The sequence below is a fragment of the Branchiostoma lanceolatum genome, chromosome 4, assembly GCF_035083965.1.
Source record: "Branchiostoma lanceolatum isolate klBraLanc5 chromosome 4, klBraLanc5.hap2, whole genome shotgun sequence".
In the NCBI taxonomy this organism is placed as follows: Eukaryota; Metazoa; Chordata; class Leptocardii; order Amphioxiformes; family Branchiostomatidae; genus Branchiostoma; species Branchiostoma lanceolatum.
This window is the reverse complement of record NC_089725.1, coordinates 23496626-23514283: the sequence shown is the minus strand read 5'-3', so window position 1 is coordinate 23514283 and position 17658 is coordinate 23496626. Positions and strand designations below refer to the sequence as shown.

Below are 17658 nucleotides of genomic sequence, written 5' to 3'. Positions count from 1 at the left end.
AATTTTCTGTCTCACAGACCAATATCCCTCTCCAAGCAGATGTTTGGCTTGTTTTTGATGTCTTTTTATTTATACCTTTTAAGGGCTTTCCATTTTGTCAGGTTGTAAGCCAGGCAATTGACAAAAAGAAAACCTGACAAAATAGAAAAGCCAGATAAAAACGCCCAAACAAGTTGGAGCCAGACCTCTGCTTGGAGAGTACAGAATGGCAGATCATGCTGTGTGTGTGTGTGGTCTGGATTATTCAACCATCCTCAGTCCTCACCAACATATCCTGCTGTTCTTAGAATCTTACCATTAAAAGTCATGACAAAAGTGCCATTCCATAGTTTTTTTTTATTTCATCTTCTTTTTGTACATGACACAATTTAATATGGTGCGGCAGTCACAAGGCTGACACAGTGGAAACACATTACACATACATGTAGCACATGCATATCCTAACAGTTCAAGACCTGTGGTTATATTGTGGAGGAACATGACTTACTAGTATTAGTTACCTGTGCTCTTTTCAGCTGGGTTTACATATTCACGTACAAATGTTTGTTGAAAGCTGGGAGTGAATGGGTAATTCTTGTCAGAACCCAGGTCACTAAAATTCTAAGAAATTTATACCCAACATATAATCTCTAATTATTTTGATCACGGTTTGCAGGATAGGACTTGCAAAACTTAACAAAGACTGAAAATCCCAGGTAGATATAAATCTATATGCATCATATAGACTTTTTGGCTTCCCTGTTACTCCAGACCAAAAATAGACTCCATTTCAAATTTCCAAAACTATTTTCAAAGTAGTGCCTTCACCCCAATCCATACTCTCAACAGACACTGGTCCGGTCACTCTAGCCTGGTATCAAAACCTATCATAACTGCCGAGTCTATCCTCTTACGCAAAGAGGACAAAGAGACTCGGCAGCTATAACAGGTTTATATACCAGTCTATAGTCCATCTGCACCTCTCCAAGAACAGAGGAGGGCACAGAGTTTGGGTGACTGGACTGATATCTGGTTGGCAAGATTACACAGGCCAATCCCTTGTCTTTGCCACATCCTGATATGATAATGATACTAGTGTTTTGTGCACATAACTTCACTAGAGCTTCATTGACACAGAAAACCATGCATAGAGAAATAATCACAACAGGCTGGACACAGGCAGGATATACTTGATAGCATACACAGTAATCATACATAGTCAAATATCCTTTTATTACCATCTATCTCTTTCACTCAATAGCCACATTTTCACAAAGCGTTGCTTCCCTGGGCTTTACTGACAGGGGTTTGATGATGATAAGGAATGACCACAAAATGTTGGTGATTTTTGTCCTGAGATGTGTGGAAGAGGCGTTTTGTAACTGCTACCCATGTTTCAAATCTTATCGAGGTCAAGAATAATGAAATATCTGGAAACAACTGTAACTTGGTTACAATGTCCTTAAAAAATGATTTCAACTCAACTACTCTGTTTGATCATCCCTCATGTATAACACAGGTGATCGACATACCACTCAATATCAATGAATACGATATGATATTATCTATGCATACACAAATGGTAAAAATAGAAAGGAAGGAGTAAGGACACAAACTTTTATTCTGTCTCTTTCTTAATTTCAATACCTCTCTCATCTAAAGTAAGAGGTACTCCAAAGGTATTCAATAATACATTACTATCATGATGATACAGATTGACAAGCACCAGCAATGCCCAGATGACTACAGACAACCATGTAGAGTTGACACACCTGACACATGAGGAACTATTCAATTTTTTAAGATTAGTTAGGGAAACCCTGTAAACTTTTGTGTTTTTTTATGTTCAAATTAATGTTCACATGTTTTTTCCTTGATTTACAAGCATGTCAATGTACCATCTCAGTTTCTCCAGTTGACATTTTGCCACTGCACTCCCCAATCTTGTTACAAGTATCTTATCCCCAATAAACATTTAAAAACAGAATAGCCCAGAGAATATAATATCTTGCTTTACTAAACTGGAATCGCTGACAGAAATGATGGCGGTGATGTCAATGGTTTGTCTTCCGTTTGCCAGGTTGTCGTCCCTTCCCCACAGCTGCTGAAACACATTTCATTGGTCACAATAACGCACCTTCCACTCACAGAGTACAAAAAAAGTGTAACAGACCACAGCAGTAGGTAAATAGTCGTTAACCTTTCCTCTGCTGGCTTGATTTAAGGTATCCTGCAATCTGCACTGATGTCATGTTTGAAAGCAAAATTTGGGTCATTCCACTCTTCGCCTTCATTTATGGTTGAAATGAAAAGTACATTGGCCATCACAGAATATGCTATTTTCTTAGGTGATAAATAGTTGAATGTCATCATGTACAAAAAATTACACCTTTATGATCATTAAACAGGATCTGCAACAAATGTACATACATCCAAATTGTTTTACCAACTCAGTATTTTGACATCTAAACTGATCAAGTCTACTTGTCAAGTCTAGTACTAGTATATAATACATATACATGTGGTAAACTTTTAAGTTAGTAGCAAGTACAGTACATCTATGCTGGCATTACACATACAACTGGCAAGAGCATGATTTGTTCAGTTAACAAAAAGCCAATGAAACGATGTTCAACTTTATCAGTAACCGCGGCAAAGCACTTTAATTTGGTGGAGATTATTTTCACACATTTGGCAGTTGGCACTCTGAGCTACTGAAAGATAACCCGTCAATAAGTCGGTTCACAGTTTGAGCTGCACATGCATCAGTTGAAGGCCCCTAACCTGTAAACGGTTCTTGTCAACACCATGCAAGATACCAGGTCAGATGTGTTTTGCTCATCGCTCAGTTTAGTTCAGTTTATCAAAATCAACCTTGCAGCATAAAATACAAGCTGAATTGCGCTGATTTTACACAATAGTGCTGTACACGAGCAACATCCACAATTAAACAAAAACAAAACGCCTGTATATGACGGGCCTTTAATTTTGACATATTACACACAATACAAATACATGATGTATCACAACATGTAAATGCAGTTCAAACTGTGAACCATCTATAAACTATTATTGTGAAAAAGCCAATATCTATCTCCACCATACTAAAGCCTTAAGGTATGTTATTGCCGTACTAAGAGTAAAATGGACCAACCGCTTGCGTCTTAGGATAAGATCATGACGACTGCAATCTATCACAAACATGACATTACCATTTAACAATACTGCCATGCCTTCCTGGGTAGAGACAAGAGTGTCTACAGACCAAGTGCTCACTTTGTACCCTACCACTTGGCCAGATGACATGAGTCAAGATATTGATAAGCGATGCAATACTGTTTGGAATATCTGCAAATCATATTGTATACAACACTTTTCAATAAGATGTATTAGTTTTATGTTAGTATAAGTGTGAGGGGGAGTGAGAGATTGTGTGTGTGCGTGCGTGTGTGTATGTGTGTGTGTGTATGTATGAGGCAGCCTGTGTGCAAATATGTACATATATGGTTATAATGTCTTCACTTTTTGCCTGTTTCTTCACATCTTGTTTACAATGAGCTGTTTTGTAACCAAGCACTGCTGGAATATGCCTTACCTTTCCTAGGGAGGGCATGTTAGTAGTCCAAACGATCCCCCATACCTGTAGCAAGAACCAAAGCAGAAATATCTGCAACTCATGCACTTAAGCCCTCTGTACACATGCAATGGCAAGAACAAGCATTATGCACAACAAGCAGATACACAGCAGTACAGACTTGTGTTAAGAATGGCTGCAGGGTGACTACCCTGAGATAAATCTTAGAAAAGGAATAGCTTTGTTTTGGAGTTAAAATCTACTTGAGGAAATCACTACCAATTTCTGAAAGATGTAGCCAGTAGTTCTGACAGCCACACTTAAGAAAAGCCTATCCCATCTAAAGACAAACCTATAGTCGAGTAAGACTGGGCAGGCACGGTCCAAGCTTACCATTTTCTCTTCCTGATCGGTGGGAGTGGCTGCCAGCTGACAATCTTCTTCTAGCTACTGTCATCTGCAGAAACATGGAATAAACCACATAACCTCATCTCCAGGACAAAATCATCATTATGACTGGGTGCTTATCAACACTTAAAACTTGGAATTTGGCTTGGTAAAAGGCCTGGGTGTAGAATAATGATTTCAAACACTAGTTTTCAAGTTCTGTACAGTTGACTATTTACACGAGACTAGAAGCTGGGTCAATAATATGAGAGGCTTGCACTGCTACTATGGTTTGTAGACCCTGGTAGCTTTTCTCGCTCTGGCAATTGCATTCGTTTTGTGTTTTACTATTAGATATTTGTAGTCACTACAGCAGCTTCTATCAAAGAGCAAAGAAAGTGGCAGTCTAAAGTTCTACAGAGTGAGGGACAATGATGTAGAAAGTATGATGCGGTTGTCTGATTGTTCTAACCAATCTCAGCCAGCATTGAGCATATCAGGTATACTTTCACAGGTAAGTCATTGCTGTATCTAATTGATTAGCTGATAGTAACGGTTAACAAATGTGTGAGTCCAAGCATTTAAACAGTGAAATCTTCAGTTTGCAAGGGCACAGAAACTTATTGCCTTCATCAAAGATATGAATTTTGACTGTCACAATACATACATGTACATAAAAAGCTACACATAGACCAATTATCACACTTCACAGACAGAACTTCAAAAACAGCAGTCTTAATCCTTGCAAGTTTGTGGGTTGTATTTCAATGGACTGACACTGCAGTACCATGACATCAGGGTAAGATGTCAGGGTACAAGGAAAGCAGCACAGTGTCGCAAACCTAGTATGCTACCTGCCATTATCTTTACTACACCTACACTCTATACCAGAGTTTGATCTTAGCATCTCAGCCCCACAACGAGTTCAACCTTCTCTGGGTTAAAGATTTTGCAGCATTCTTACAGCAACATAAAAACACCCCAGCCATGTTTTGATGGACTCACACAAGCAGAACCAGTACTCCAAAACATGGTTGGTTGTATTACTAATAGATGTATATCTTAGATCCATTTTTTCTAGAATTCTGTCTTTTCATTTTGCACATCAATGATCTGCATCTGCTTGTGATCTCCAGTTTTATCTTTTTTACATTTTTTACCTTTTGCTGAGGTATGGTGGTCGGCTGGCAGTTCTACATGTAGAAGTAACAAAGGATTGGGTGAGGTTCAGAAGGTACCATCATCTTTAAACTTTGAAAACCCGCGCCAATGTAGCATGCAGCATTTCCAAACATCTTGCAGTACAAGTCACAGTGCCAGGTTTGCTACTTATGCTGGTATTTTAACATTCTTCTTGCACACTAGCTCATGTGGACACTAAATTGCTACCAGGACAACTCATAATTCTTGTAGACTGTATAGCTCTGGCTCTATGAGCCTGCTTTTGTTGCAGCAAAAAGAACGTTCCTCCCACCTGATGCCTATTTAAACGTTTGGGGGAAATGCTACCATAACCAAGAGCCAGCACATGTTGAGAATGTCCATGTTGCAGACAGTTGTCTAAGCTCAGCCATGACAGCATCTTTCACACAGACTGCACAAGACACACCCCTCCCAATTAAATTTGACTCAATCATGTGAAGCATTATCTTATCAGTAAAGCAGTGTTAATATGTTGGAACATCTGAGAAGCTAGTTGCAAACATAAGTGGCAGAAATTAGAGTGGGATAATATTCATTTCATTTTTGGACTCACCTTTCTTATGGCTGTCCAGTCCTCCAGGATGTCATTTTCCTTCAGCTGATAGACAAGGAATGGACGTGTGCTAGTCAAGGAGAAAAAACTGTGCAAACTACACCTTGCACTTTTCAAACAATTGCTACTACTTTCTAGCTTGGTTTAGGTATTGTTTTTTATTATTATGGATGGACAGGGAGGGGTCATGGGCCTGAAAGTGTTTATGCAATTCATTTCACGGGGCAGCTATTTGAATAGATTTTTAATGCTCTTCAAGATGATCAATCTAGCCCAGGAAAAGTCTAAATCTAGTCTGCAGACACATGTATGATATAGTGCTGGGATATTAAATAATCCTTGTATAGAGAGGAAAGTGATAAGCATATGTTTGATAAGGATATCAGAAATGGTGACTGTCTTTTTCTTCTTGGGATGCAGAGGGTCTGTTTTTCTCCGGCTGCGCTTCACTTGTTCTGACTCAGTCCACAGGTCTGCGGAAAAGAACACTCTGGTGTCAAGACATAAAAGTACATGTTTCCACTTTACATGAACAAGATTATGCATACACATGTTACTCTACAAGAAGAGGAATGGGTCCAGCTGGTTTTGACGTGTTTTTAGGTGTTTTTGTCGGGCTATCTATTTTGTCATGTTTTCTTTATGTCGCCAACCAATTATGAAGAGCATACACATGTTACTATTCTGACATCCCAAAGGATACTATGATACTGACCTGTTGATAGATCTGCACTGTGTCTGTCCTCTTCCAGTCTCCGGATCTTTTCCTCAATCTCATTTCTCATCTCATCCACCAAAAGCAACTTCTCACTCTAAACCAAGATATAAGGTGCAACAAGTCTCAATTACAAAACCTTGAAATATTTTAGGAGTACTAGAGAAATGAAACATCTGCAAGGTAAAATTGAAACTACAAAATTTCCAGTTGGGTGAGAAACTTATGAAATCAAACATATCTGCTGGACATGTTCATTCTATGAGATGCGTTAACATACATTTCAGTGCTCTTTCCCTTAAAAGCCAACAAAAGTTCTACCTATATTTGATATCGTAAAGAAAAGAGGGTACATGTATTTGATTCTGTTGCCAATCTGGCAAGCATGACAGTTCTGTAAGTGACTGACAAGCAATTTTGTTGACCTAAAACTTAACAACAAAGAAAAACATGAGTTTGCTCTTGAATGTTAAGACTGACATCTTACCTCGAAGTGTTGTCTTGTGGCCTGTAACTCTGCTTCATACTGGTTTCTGATGTTCTGTATCTTCAGTTCTCTCACAATACCTGTTAGTAGAAGGCACACAAAACAACACTGATTTGGTAAAATATATCTGATTGACACAATATCATAAAACAAATTTAAACTTCTGTATGAGTACTATCTTCATTTAAGCAGTTGCTTCCTATATGACATACTAACAGAGATTATGTTTTCCTACTGTACCTGCGACCTCTGTGCGAGTCTGCATGTTGACACGAAGCTGTGTGAGTGGTTCCACATACTCTGGTGCACAGCCCATCTTGGCTTCTTCTAACTTAACTTCAATCTGGCTCATCCGTTCTCTGTACAACCTAAAAATACACAAAGCAACTCAGGAACATGTAGATTTAGCCACAGGCAAATTGGTCAGCAAAAACGTTGCATACAAAAACATTAAGGACATTTAGGACTCACTGCTCTTTGAGGTCTGTGAACTGCCTCTCCAGGTCGGCCATGTCTGCCATACATTCTGTCCGTCTCCTGTCACAGTCCTCCTCATCAAGTTCTGCAAAGCAGAAGAAAAGCCCAGCTGAAACACAGGTTTTAAATCTGTTGCTCTTACTAATGGCTGATGACGTGAACGTCGGCTCCATGTCGAACATAAGAACTTGGCATCAGAATCACTTTGAATTCATTTGTTTCTTATGAAAGACAGAACTAGGGTGGCTGGAGTGGATGAAACAGGGAAGGAGGGTGGTTCTGCTTATGTGTCTGAGTTTTGCTGTGTTGTGCACACTGCTGCCATCATCACAAAATGATTCTCACTCTTTTAGGGCCCCCAAATATTGGGGTACCGTAGTAAGATTCGGAGTGTCTGAGCTGAGGACCTACCTTTTATTTGCTGGCTATTGACACAGATGACTTCATGTTTCTAACGGTAATGCTAAATGCACTTCGAAGTTGAACAAATTATTTGAAACACAAAGGCTCCAAGTTGCACGTTGGAGCCATTTTCGAAATGGAAATCAAAACAGAAAACAGTTGATTGAAAACCACGCACAAAAAACAAGTTTCCAAAAGATATTACTTATCCAAAGGTTGTACTTGTTGATCTACAAGATAACTAACACAGTAAGATGTGTTGTGCAAGGTTGTATAAACCACAGATACTCTACACAAGAGAACAGCTCTAGTTCAAGCATCAAACTGTGTCGTTGTCGGTGTTTCAGCCTTTCAGCCTGGTCCCGCCAGAACCACCCCAAAATACCTGAACTCTCGTCGTCTTCCTCGGACGCTGACGAAGTCGCAGATTCTTCAGAATTACTCTTGTCGCTGTCTGGGGTACTTTGGTCCATATCCTCGCCCTCGCTGTCCACATTGCCGTCCACAACAGGCATCTTGAGCTCCAGTTTTACGTTCAAGTGGGCGAAAATTTGTCAAGAAGCACGGCACTCCTTCTCCTCACAGCGTTCCGCTAGTGCGCATGTCTAAAAGGTGAAAGGTTGAAAATGTTGCCAAATATTTTTGTACGTCACTTCCGGTTCAAAATCACAACAAACGCACGTGCGACTTAGCACTTCTTAGGACAAATACCATGTCAGAATGCTGACCAAGGAAGCTGTAGTTCTGATTGAAGAACAGTGATCACACAGACCATGCAAATGACGGCGAATATGTTTCAATATATACAAATAGAGATGATACTAGTAAGTACTAGTAATGTCTGAAGCACAAAACTGTAGGGTCTCCTTTGTAATGTCAAATTCGCCACGGAGCTGAAATGACAGAAACTTTAGGAAAAAAAATTGAATTAGCATGTGCAATCAAGTCTATAATCTGACATCCCAAAAAGTTGCTTCATCACATGAAAAAATAGATATTTATCCACTGGTTTATATGATACATGTTACGTAATTTGATGCGACCCTTAGGATCGCGTTCTAGAATAAAATAAAGCTGTGATTGCTCACCTCAGTTGACCTATTCCGTAAGTTCCGTTAGTGCTAGGCGACGGCAAAAACAGAACCTATATGTTCTTTCACAGGCGTTCAACTTCTCGACAACATGGCTTCTTCTCGTGGGAAAGATGTGAACTTTGTGCACAGCGATGAGATATGGTAAGGACATACTGGCGGCTGTTCAATGAACGTGTCCATTTTATTTATGTACATTTCAAACACGACTTACGGGAGATGACACCTGCCTTGTCCAAGTAAAAGCTTAGTGATGAACACACCGTTTTCGAAATCACCTGTGACCATGTTACCTGATCAAAAGAGCATTTACCAACAGAGACTGGAAAACAGAGTTTATCTTTATAATCAATATCTGACTGTGAAGTGTTTGTTTGTTGCTACAATGAGACAATGTAAACTTAGGATGTACTAAGCAGTGGACATCTTGTCAAAAGTATTACTGTGTATACAATGCAATGTGAAAGTAACCTTTCGGGATGAGTGTTGGTCTGTTGCTTTGCGTCATTCTGATGACAAATAGTTTACAAAACACGTGTATGCCTACAGGAAGGATCACGTTCGTCATGAGCTGAGGGCCTTGCTCCATTGGCCGGATAAGTGGGGATTCTTAAAAACAGAGTACAACAAGGTAGGGTCCAATGCCATCTAGTGTATGACATTCCTTCACCAACCGTGCATGTTTATAAAGCAACAAAATAAAAGTACAAGTACATGTACTCAATTTGATACAGAACACAGGATGATTAAATCCTCATCACATGTGAACAAAGTCTGTCACCATGTATAAAGTTAAATTCAACCTGTTCATAGGTGTATGATCGGATGGCTGGTATTCATGTTACCAAGACACCCACACTATCACCGGTGATGGCCAACTACACCAAACTCCCACCCATCTCAGCTGCTACAAAACCAGGTTCTCCACAGAGGAAGAAGTCTCCCAAGGAAAGATTACCCAGCCTGCGCCCTCCAACTCCTACATTCCCCAAGGTATCTACAACTGCATGTCTCCCTGTATCTTTGTGGGCCTCAACCTGGATCCTGTCTCAATCATCGTTTGGCCAGGGGTAAAAGGCCGGGCGCTTTACAGGGCAGCAGGCCCTTTCCACTGCAGATGCATCTTTTGCACCTGGTAGTAGTTTGACACGTAGTTTAGTGGCCCAATAAAGAACCGCATCAAACTACTGCCGTGTACCGAAGATACCAAGGCAGCGGAAAGCACCTGCTTCCCCGTGGAGCACCCGGCTTAACGACAATCCAGACTAAGTTCCATGTTATGTGGACCTACAAGTACAGCCTAATGCACCAGACCTTTTATTGTTTCAGTAAATTCAATGTCTGTGAAAACTCTGTAACTGTTATCTAACTGTAGCTTTTTCCTACTTTGAAAACAGACGACAGCTGGTCTGATTGGGTGGAAGTCGGCACGGCCTGACTGCCAGCTGGAAATTTATGGTCGCTACGCACCTAATGCACGCGGGCAGAAAGGAATCATCAAGATGCTGGGATGGCCCCTACAGGGTCTGGACTGAGCAGACACAAATCAGGCACACAGAAATACAAGAATTGGCATAAAACTATTTATTTAAGATATAATTACTTCAACTGGCTGTTTCTTCTTGTACACAGTTAGGCATCCATTTCAATGTCTGTTGACTTGGGGCATTAGATACACACAGCTATGCAAATGTTGCATCAATAATCAAGTTTGCAAACAGCACATTCCTTTAACTTCTAGCTTTCATGACACAGCTGGAGTAGATATTATAATTTACATTGTACACCAATGAAGAAATAGATCCATAATAGATCAAATGCATTAAAGTAGTTTCAAGACAAAATCACAGGATCTGCAATTGAGTTTTCTAGATGTCTTATGCACAAAGCATACATACATTACTAAGTAATACATAGTGTACTGCATCAAGCCTAATTATACTTGAACTGGCTTCACGAATGCTTGTCATCTATTGATCAAAGTGCCGTTGGGTCCAATGATGATGGCCAAGTTTTAAGTCTCTGAAACAAAGAACTTTGCACTGCATAGAAAGCAAGCTAAATTGGTCATCAGCATCTATTCATCAATAGCTTCCCCATCTTCTTGTCTATACTCCTCCTCCTCTTCCTCATCACTGGAGTCTTCAGTGTCAGTGTACATCTCCATTACTGGACGGTTGGTGTTGACAAACAGGTCATCATCATTGTCTGAGTCCTCATCTTCATCTGTCTCTGCAGCTGTAGCTTCATTGTTGTTTGAGGTGAGTGGGTCTGCTTTGGTTTCAGTTTTGTGACCACTATATGAAGAGAACAACAATGTCTTTTATCCAGCATTCATTAACAGATTACCATGGCAACAACAAAAGACCTTAAGCTTACAAGTATTCTATTTTTCTAATGTTGAACAGCTCAGATCCTTTGCAGATGTACAGCAAGCTGTAGGCAATGTAAGAGGATATGACAAAGTTGACATTCAAGGTAACAATGACTGACAAGAGAAATGAAACCTACTTTTGATCCCGCTGCTTGTTTGTCAGACCTAAGACTTCAAAAGCTTCAGGCCTGTAAGGGAGTCATGACAGGATGTTAGACCTCAGTAAAATAGTGGTACAGGCTCAGAATAATTGGATTGATCCTTACATTTTTGAACAGTGGTACCTTTCCCAATGGGTTGTGTACTAGAGCACAGAATACAGGGAAACAACAATCAGACAAAAGGGAGAGGCACAAGTACTCAAAAGAATAAACACATTTATGATCAATTCTTTGAGGGCAGGAGGGGAAATCATACTCACCATGCTCCCTCCTCTATAATGTACTTGACCTGGTCACGGTACAGCACAAACTGGATCTCGGCCCGAACCTTGTCGCCTTCTTCAATGGGCTCAACTATGACATGGTCTCCTGCAACATAGGAAGAGCAGTCAAGGTCAGCTAATTGGGTACTACTTACTAGCCTTGATTGGGTACTGCTAGCTTGGGTACCATCCTTTCACTACCAGGGCTCCTATACTCGATACCCTAAAAAAGATTTTTAGGGTAGTGAGTGTAGGAGACCTGGTAGTAATAGGATGGCACCCAGGCTAGGGTACTGCAGCTTGTGTATTACAAATTTACAATGACAATAGACAGCAAGCAGATGTAAATGCTTATACTTCTTCTTGTTGCTATCAATATGAATGATATACTGTTACAAAATAGTCAACCTTATCAATTATGTGCTAGTTTTCACCTCTTTTGATCCAGATGTTCTTCCTAAACTTGGTTGGCATGCTTGCCAAGAAGCGGTCACCATCTGCTGTTTCTACTTCATGTAGATTACCACCTCTGCTGGCCACAACCTGCAGAAATTTACATGTGTCATTAATAATCATATATGATATTACAATGAATAACATATGAAAAGAAAAGAATATGGCACAAATTCATTCTTTAAGTGTAGAATATAACCATTCTTACTAAATGTATAAACATTTATAACTGACATTGTGGAATTTTGCAGTTCTTGACATAAATTTGATGCATACCTATAAAATACATGTATGCTATAAATATTGGCGTAGTAATAAATAAATAAATAAATTAATTAATAAAGTATGCGTAGATTTGCAGGCAAAGATGAAACAAGTTACCCTGACAATTTGTTGATCACCCTCAGGGAGAACGAACTCCTCCAGCACTTCCCTCGCAACATGCTTCTTTTTGGTTGTCTTAGACATACTGGCTGCAAGTGTTTATTACTCACAAATGATGCAATTCACAACGTCAACAACATAAATCTGCCACGAGCCCTGAGATTTGAACGCGAGATAACTTCTTCTCAAGAAATCGCCAGCCAAATAATATCAACAATATAAGCTGTCGTACAAAAATAGAGTTTCTCAATATTGATCTCGTATTGCACAATAAAGTCGATAGCCGTGCTGATAGCGGTGAAAAAAGTTCCGACGTCAGCAAAGTTCCCTGCACTGCAGTTCAGCACGTGTCGCAATGTGTCCACAGGTTGCGTACTACACTTTGTACGACTTCCTTGGCTGTTTTCTGCCTTCTTGAAGGCAATAAACTACGACAGCGCGAAGATCCGTCACTGAGCCATAATTGGATGAGGGTCCCACGCTCACCCGGTAGAAGACAGCTCTGAGAATGAGGAGAAAACGACGGAGCAGACGGTAGACCAGCAAAATTTCGACATTACCAGCGCCATGACAGTTTTCAGTGCATCTTGGGAAAATTACTCTCCAAGTAATCACAACCCATCACCAAAATTCAACTCAGCACCCGTTCAAAATACAACAAAAATCAAATAATTCCGTACCCATGGTCTAAAAATCAGTATTTGACATCTGAATTGTTTTTGAGGTCGATCGTGACGATTTTTTGTACAGTCACGTGACGAGTTTCATTTTCCGCCCGCCAACTGCCGAAGGGAGGGGTTTTGTGAAACTTGGCATATCTTTCCTAAACTCGTCTTTGTTCCGACATTTGTCGTCCGTATCTGGTATGTATTCTGTAGAGTGTTTGATTATTAGGTTTTTGCTTGTGTTATATGGTTCATGATGGGTTCACATTTGTCTGCATTTAGGGGAGAAATTCCATATGTCCATAAAAGTATGCAGGCATCATCATCATCGTCGCCGCTTTCATCTGTCGACGATGCGGGCCACCACTGCTTTCCACGCACTTCTGTCCAGTGCCTGCCTTCTCACTCCTTCCCAAGTGAAGCCCAGTTCCTCCAAGTCTCTCATGACAGTTTTCTCCCATGTAATTTGTTGACCTCCCCTCCTTCTTAATCTTTTGCCCTGTGGTACCCAGTTTAATATATGGAGGCAAGTGTGAGCTTGAGTAAACTGGGCTGGTAAAAACTGGACCGTAGCTGAGCTCAAGCTGGCAGGTCACCTGTAAGTAGTGTCTTGTGTCAGGTCATTTGCTGACTTGCAGGTCAGCGACATTGTTGACAAGGCGCGGCAAGGATTGGAGATACTGTGTGAGCTGAGATGCTACACCCACTTAGGCCTACAAAAACATGTCTTACGTGACCAAGAAAGGAGAAGAAGAACTGCAGCGAAACGGCATAAGCCCTCATGCCCCACTTTCTGTTAGCGAGTTTGGAACTCTGCCAGTTTGTACGCGGGGTCACAGAACAAGCCCGGTGTAATCAATAAGCTGCATGAAGCGGGCTAGAAATTATTAAGTTCTTTATTTAGGGCCCCGCGGACTAATTTCAATTATTTAAACCACTTCATGTCAACATAATAAAAGAAAAAGTAAGGCCCCAACTGAGGGTTGTTGCCCAGTACTAGAGCAGGGTATCACAAATTCTGTGTTGAAATAATTGGAACACTTCATCACTTGATAAAATGGTACCCATCCCCAGTTGCAAGACACTCCCCCATTCAAGAATCGACACATAATTAGTGCAATGTCCAAGGGACCCTTGCTGTCTGGGACCTTTCTAACTTCATAAATTTGTAACAGTTCCTATAAATTTGATGAGTAGGTGGTTTCCTTGGTTTCATAATCATGACGTTTTTCTTCACAAATTATGCTTTGATTTGATTAAAAGTAAAGTGCATGTATGTGCTAAATGCAAAACAACAAATTCACAGTACTGTCATTTTCTTCGCAAGAATCCTTAAGCTGGCTACTTGAGGAAACCACCTACTAATAGCAGCCCTCCTTCTATTCCAGGGTCCCTGTGTGGTCATTGACCCAACATGAGTCGTCCCCCTCCTGATCCTGTATTTGTCCTGCGTGGTTCAGATGGTGCAGTTAACTGCCTCAAGTTTCACTGTCATGAGGCAGACTCTCCTAGACTCTTGTTTTCTGGCACAGCTAGTGGGAAAATCCACCCATGGAACCTGCAGACAAAACGGAGTATGGGTGTACTTGACGGACATGGGGGCCAGGGTATTCTGTCCTTAGGTCTTTGTGACAACATGATGCTCTATAGTCAGGGGCGTGACGGGGCAGTGGCACTCTGGGATCTGCATGAAGGCCGGAAGGATGTTTCTGACACGATCCCAGTGTCTGCTGTAGGCTTCTGTCAGGTTGAAATGTTTAATCAGGGCTCCAGTAGACTGATGGCTGCAGCAGGAGTGGGGCCAGCTGAGATAGTGGGGATGGATCTGCAGAGCAAGAAGCCAATCTTTTCTCTACAGCCTACGGAAGGGTCTCCTCCGCATGGGATGGTCATGGCACTGAAGGCAGACTGTGAATGCTTGCACCTTTGGGCAGCATACGAGGATGGAAGTGTTGCTATGTGGGATGTAAAACAAAGACAAATTGTCAGCCACCTACAAGTGCATGCAGAGCCAATTCTTTGCATGGATTATGACCAGGAGCAAGGCAAGGGAGTTACCGGATCAGCTGACAACAAACTTGCTGTATGGACTGACAAAGATAGACAACTTCTGACCAAACAGATTGTTGAGCTCAGTAACCCTGGTCTGTCATGTGTGAAAATAAGGGATGACCACAAAGTAGTGGTAACAGGAGGCTGGGATCATATGATACGTCTGTATGGATGGAAGAAGCTGAAACCTCTGGCTGTACTGGACTACCATACGGACATTGTACAATGTGTGGACTTCTCTGATCATGATAAGTCTGAGGCAAGGCTACTTGCTGCAGGATCAAAAGACCAGAGAATTAGTCTGTGGTCTATATATAATCAGTGATAACTTTTTAAAAACTACATGTACTTTCTTTGTTGTTATTTAGATTCATGCAAAGAGTAGATACAGTACATGTATATTTGTACATCCAAATTACTTAAGAATCATGATTCTTTGCCTGTGAAATTTTGAGACATCTACTACAGGCCTGTGATGATATAGTATCCTTATAGTCCTAACAAAGGAATACATACTACAATGTACATTGTATTTCAAATTTATTGAGAGCAAATATAGATTTAACAGAAATTACAGAGTCAATCTTTTTGTATATGAGGAAGGAATATCATAAATATAATAACTGTTATTTATGTTAAAGTAACCATTAGTGCGATATCTTTCCCTATTTTCTATACAAATTTGAACAGTATTGCAGGAGTGTCGATGAAGGTTCGACATCTAGATAATAAAATACACAAGATAACAGTTACTTGAGCAACTGGATAGATTTTGGAAATTGTCAGACATTTCAAGTAGTATCCACTACCTTTCCTCAGCAACTGAAGGAGGTTTGAATAAAGAGATGTTGGAACCCAGAATGTCCTCTGCATTGCAGCATACATGTATGTAATTGATTGGCCTGCGTGCCAATTTGTGGTTATCATGAATAAACATGGTTCAAACAAACATGTAACGATGTTGATGTTGATGTTGCAAATGTTACGGTTAACTGTGGTTGGGGATACAGTTCATTACAAGTGAGTCAAACCTTTGCTTACTTCATACTAGTCATAGTAACTTGGCTACCTATACACTGTAGTGTGAGTATAATCATTCAATGAATGTTGGGTTGATAGTAATCTAACTCTGCACTGATGTTTTAGTTCCAGTTGTCATCATGTCGTCCACATCACAGAAGCACAGGGACTTTGTTGGGGAGCCCATGGGGGACAAGCCAGTATCAGCCTTGGCTGGTATTGGGGAGAAACTGGGAGGAAGGCTGGAAGAAGAGGGCTTTGACAAGGTAAAGATCACATACTAAGAAAAATGTCAGCTTCCTTTCAGTAATTGTTTCTTGGTTTTGGAAATAAAGTAATAGTAAAATTAAAGCCTTATTTTTTTGCATTTTATATTCCAATATCTGCATTCCCTTGCAACTGCATGTAATAGTCGTGCAATATAAGAAAGTTTACATCTGCTTTGCCTTTACATCTGTGAACAACGTGCCACTTTTTTGTACAGGCATATGTAGTGCTGGGCCAGTTCCTGGTGCTGAAGAAGAATGAGGAGTTCTTTAAGGACTGGCTGAAGACCACATGCAATGCCAACAGTAAACAGAGTGCAGACTGCTATAACTGCCTTAAACAGTGGTGTGACACCTTCTTGTGATTGGCAACATGTGTCTGCTATCTGTTACAAGTACTGTAGCATGATATACATACTCATTAGGGTGCCTTTCATGTTGATGTTATTGCATATGTATATTATCATAACTAGATATGTCAGTCTATAACCTAAATACTGCAGTGTAAGGCATTTGCCAATATTGTAAGTGGCCATCCAAAAGCATCTTTGTTTAGTAAACTTTCAGTCCCTGTGACAAGTTACCTGTATTAAGTTCTTGCCTCCCTTAAAATCAACCCGTCTCTCTCACATTATACTTAAAATACGGTGGATAAGAGCTGTACTGCGTTGTCCCATGCAATTCCTTAGGTTTAAGCCTTTTAAAAGAAATTGTTGGCTTTCTCATTAACTTTGAACTTCTATAGACATTTCACTGTCAAGCTCAGATCCATGTTACTGTTTTAAAGGTTTGGTATGATTAGTGGCAAAGATGTATTAAATATAGTGAATGAGCTTGATCTACACTGTCTATTTTGCACATGATGTATGAATTAAACTTTCAATTTCTTCCCAGTTGTCCATTGTTATATCAGTTCAAAGGGCCGTCCAGAAAAACAAGGTCTAAGCAGTTTTACAATTCTCATGTTTTACTGTGTGTGTCTGCTACTTAAAATGGCCAGGCCCTTTGAAGGCTTCAACATGTTTCATTGTCTGGCCATGTTGCCTGGAACAGCCCCAATTGTTTCTTTATTGCAATATCATCAGAAAAAAAAGAGGCTGTCACACCAACAAATATTCTGAAACCTGAAACTAGTAAAACGTCTTAATATGA

General features: G+C 40.3%; 5 protein-coding genes across 12 annotated transcripts; 3 read left to right on the top strand and 2 right to left on the bottom strand.

Annotated features, from left to right (window-relative positions):
• Positions 1-316: 316 nt before the first annotated feature.
• On the bottom strand, positions 317-8382 carry LOC136433490 (breast cancer metastasis-suppressor 1-like protein). 8 transcript variants are annotated; one of them, XM_066425760.1, is made up of 11 exons: positions 8163-8382; positions 7370-7484; positions 7139-7266; positions 6899-6978; positions 6412-6508; positions 6080-6169; positions 5697-5761; positions 5101-5133; positions 3947-4010; positions 3575-3619; positions 317-2083 (listed from the first exon to the last, which is right to left on the bottom strand). In XM_066425760.1, the coding sequence occupies exons 1-10, from the start codon at positions 8290-8292 to the stop codon at positions 3594-3596; spliced, it is 828 nt and encodes a 275-aa protein (XP_066281857.1). In that variant the 5' UTR covers positions 8293-8382; the 3' UTR covers positions 317-2083; positions 3575-3593. The 8 variants fall into 8 exon arrangements, with proteins under 8 accessions (XP_066281857.1, XP_066281855.1, XP_066281852.1 ...); XM_066425758.1 differs by having other exon boundaries at positions 317-2080; XM_066425755.1 differs by lacking the exon at positions 3575-3619.
• A 496-nt stretch (positions 8383-8878) lies between these two features.
• On the top strand, positions 8879-10467 carry LOC136433495 (ciliary microtubule inner protein 1-like). The gene is made up of 4 exons (XM_066425768.1): positions 8879-9012; positions 9418-9499; positions 9682-9861; positions 10266-10467. The coding sequence occupies exons 1-4, from the start codon at positions 8960-8962 to the stop codon at positions 10401-10403; spliced, it is 453 nt and encodes a 150-aa protein (XP_066281865.1). The 5' UTR covers positions 8879-8959; the 3' UTR covers positions 10404-10467.
• LOC136433494 (probable RNA-binding protein EIF1AD) lies at positions 10438-13096 on the bottom strand. The gene is made up of 5 exons (XM_066425767.1): positions 12501-13096; positions 12101-12209; positions 11664-11772; positions 11380-11430; positions 10438-11165 (listed from the first exon to the last, which is right to left on the bottom strand). The coding sequence occupies exons 1-5, from the start codon at positions 12585-12587 to the stop codon at positions 10946-10948; spliced, it is 576 nt and encodes a 191-aa protein (XP_066281864.1). The 5' UTR covers positions 12588-13096; the 3' UTR covers positions 10438-10945.
• Positions 13097-13233: 137 nt separating this feature from the next.
• LOC136433496 (barrier-to-autointegration factor A-like) lies at positions 13234-17395 on the top strand. The gene is made up of 3 exons (XM_066425769.1): positions 13234-13366; positions 16367-16506; positions 16725-17395. Exons 2-3 carry the CDS (start codon positions 16381-16383, stop codon positions 16869-16871), a joined length of 273 nt encoding a protein of 90 aa, XP_066281866.1. The 5' UTR covers positions 13234-13366; positions 16367-16380; the 3' UTR covers positions 16872-17395.
• On the top strand, positions 13374-16169 carry LOC136433489 (guanine nucleotide-binding protein subunit beta-like protein 1). Its single transcript, XM_066425754.1, has one exon. The coding sequence runs from the start codon at positions 14583-14585 to the stop codon at positions 15543-15545; it is 963 nt and encodes a 320-aa protein (XP_066281851.1). The 5' UTR covers positions 13374-14582; the 3' UTR covers positions 15546-16169.
• Positions 17396-17658: the final 263 nt, after the last annotated feature.

Coding starts and splice junctions, on each gene's coding strand:
- LOC136433490 (XM_066425755.1), bottom strand. CDS start 8,292: ATGCCTGTTGTGGACGGCAATGTGGACAGCGAGGGCGAGGATATGGAC. Junction 7,267..7,369: donor TTCACAGACCTCAAAGAGCA/GTGAGTCCTAAA, acceptor GTGTATTTTTAG/GTTGTACAGAGAACGGATGA. Junction 6,979..7,138: donor GACTCGCACAGAGGTCGCAG/GTACAGTAGGAA, acceptor TTCTACTAACAG/GTATTGTGAGAGAACTGAAG.
- LOC136433495 (XM_066425768.1), top strand. CDS start 8,960: ATGGCTTCTTCTCGTGGGAAAGATGTGAACTTTGTGCACAGCGATGAG. Junction 9,013..9,417: donor GTGCACAGCGATGAGATATG/GTAAGGACATAC, acceptor GTATGCCTACAG/GAAGGATCACGTTCGTCATG. Junction 9,862..10,265: donor CAACTCCTACATTCCCCAAG/GTATCTACAACT, acceptor CTTTGAAAACAG/ACGACAGCTGGTCTGATTGG.
- LOC136433494 (XM_066425767.1), bottom strand. CDS start 12,587: ATGTCTAAGACAACCAAAAAGAAGCATGTTGCGAGGGAAGTGCTGGAG. Junction 12,210..12,500: donor GTGATCAACAAATTGTCAGG/GTAACTTGTTTC, acceptor AAATTTCTGCAG/GTTGTGGCCAGCAGAGGTGG. Junction 11,166..11,379: donor AACAAGCAGCGGGATCAAAA/GTAGGTTTCATT, acceptor CTCTTCATATAG/TGGTCACAAAACTGAAACCA.
- LOC136433489 (XM_066425754.1), top strand. CDS start 14,583: ATGAGTCGTCCCCCTCCTGATCCTGTATTTGTCCTGCGTGGTTCAGAT.
- LOC136433496 (XM_066425769.1), top strand. CDS start 16,381: ATGTCGTCCACATCACAGAAGCACAGGGACTTTGTTGGGGAGCCCATG. Junction 16,507..16,724: donor AAGAAGAGGGCTTTGACAAG/GTAAAGATCACA, acceptor TTTTTTGTACAG/GCATATGTAGTGCTGGGCCA.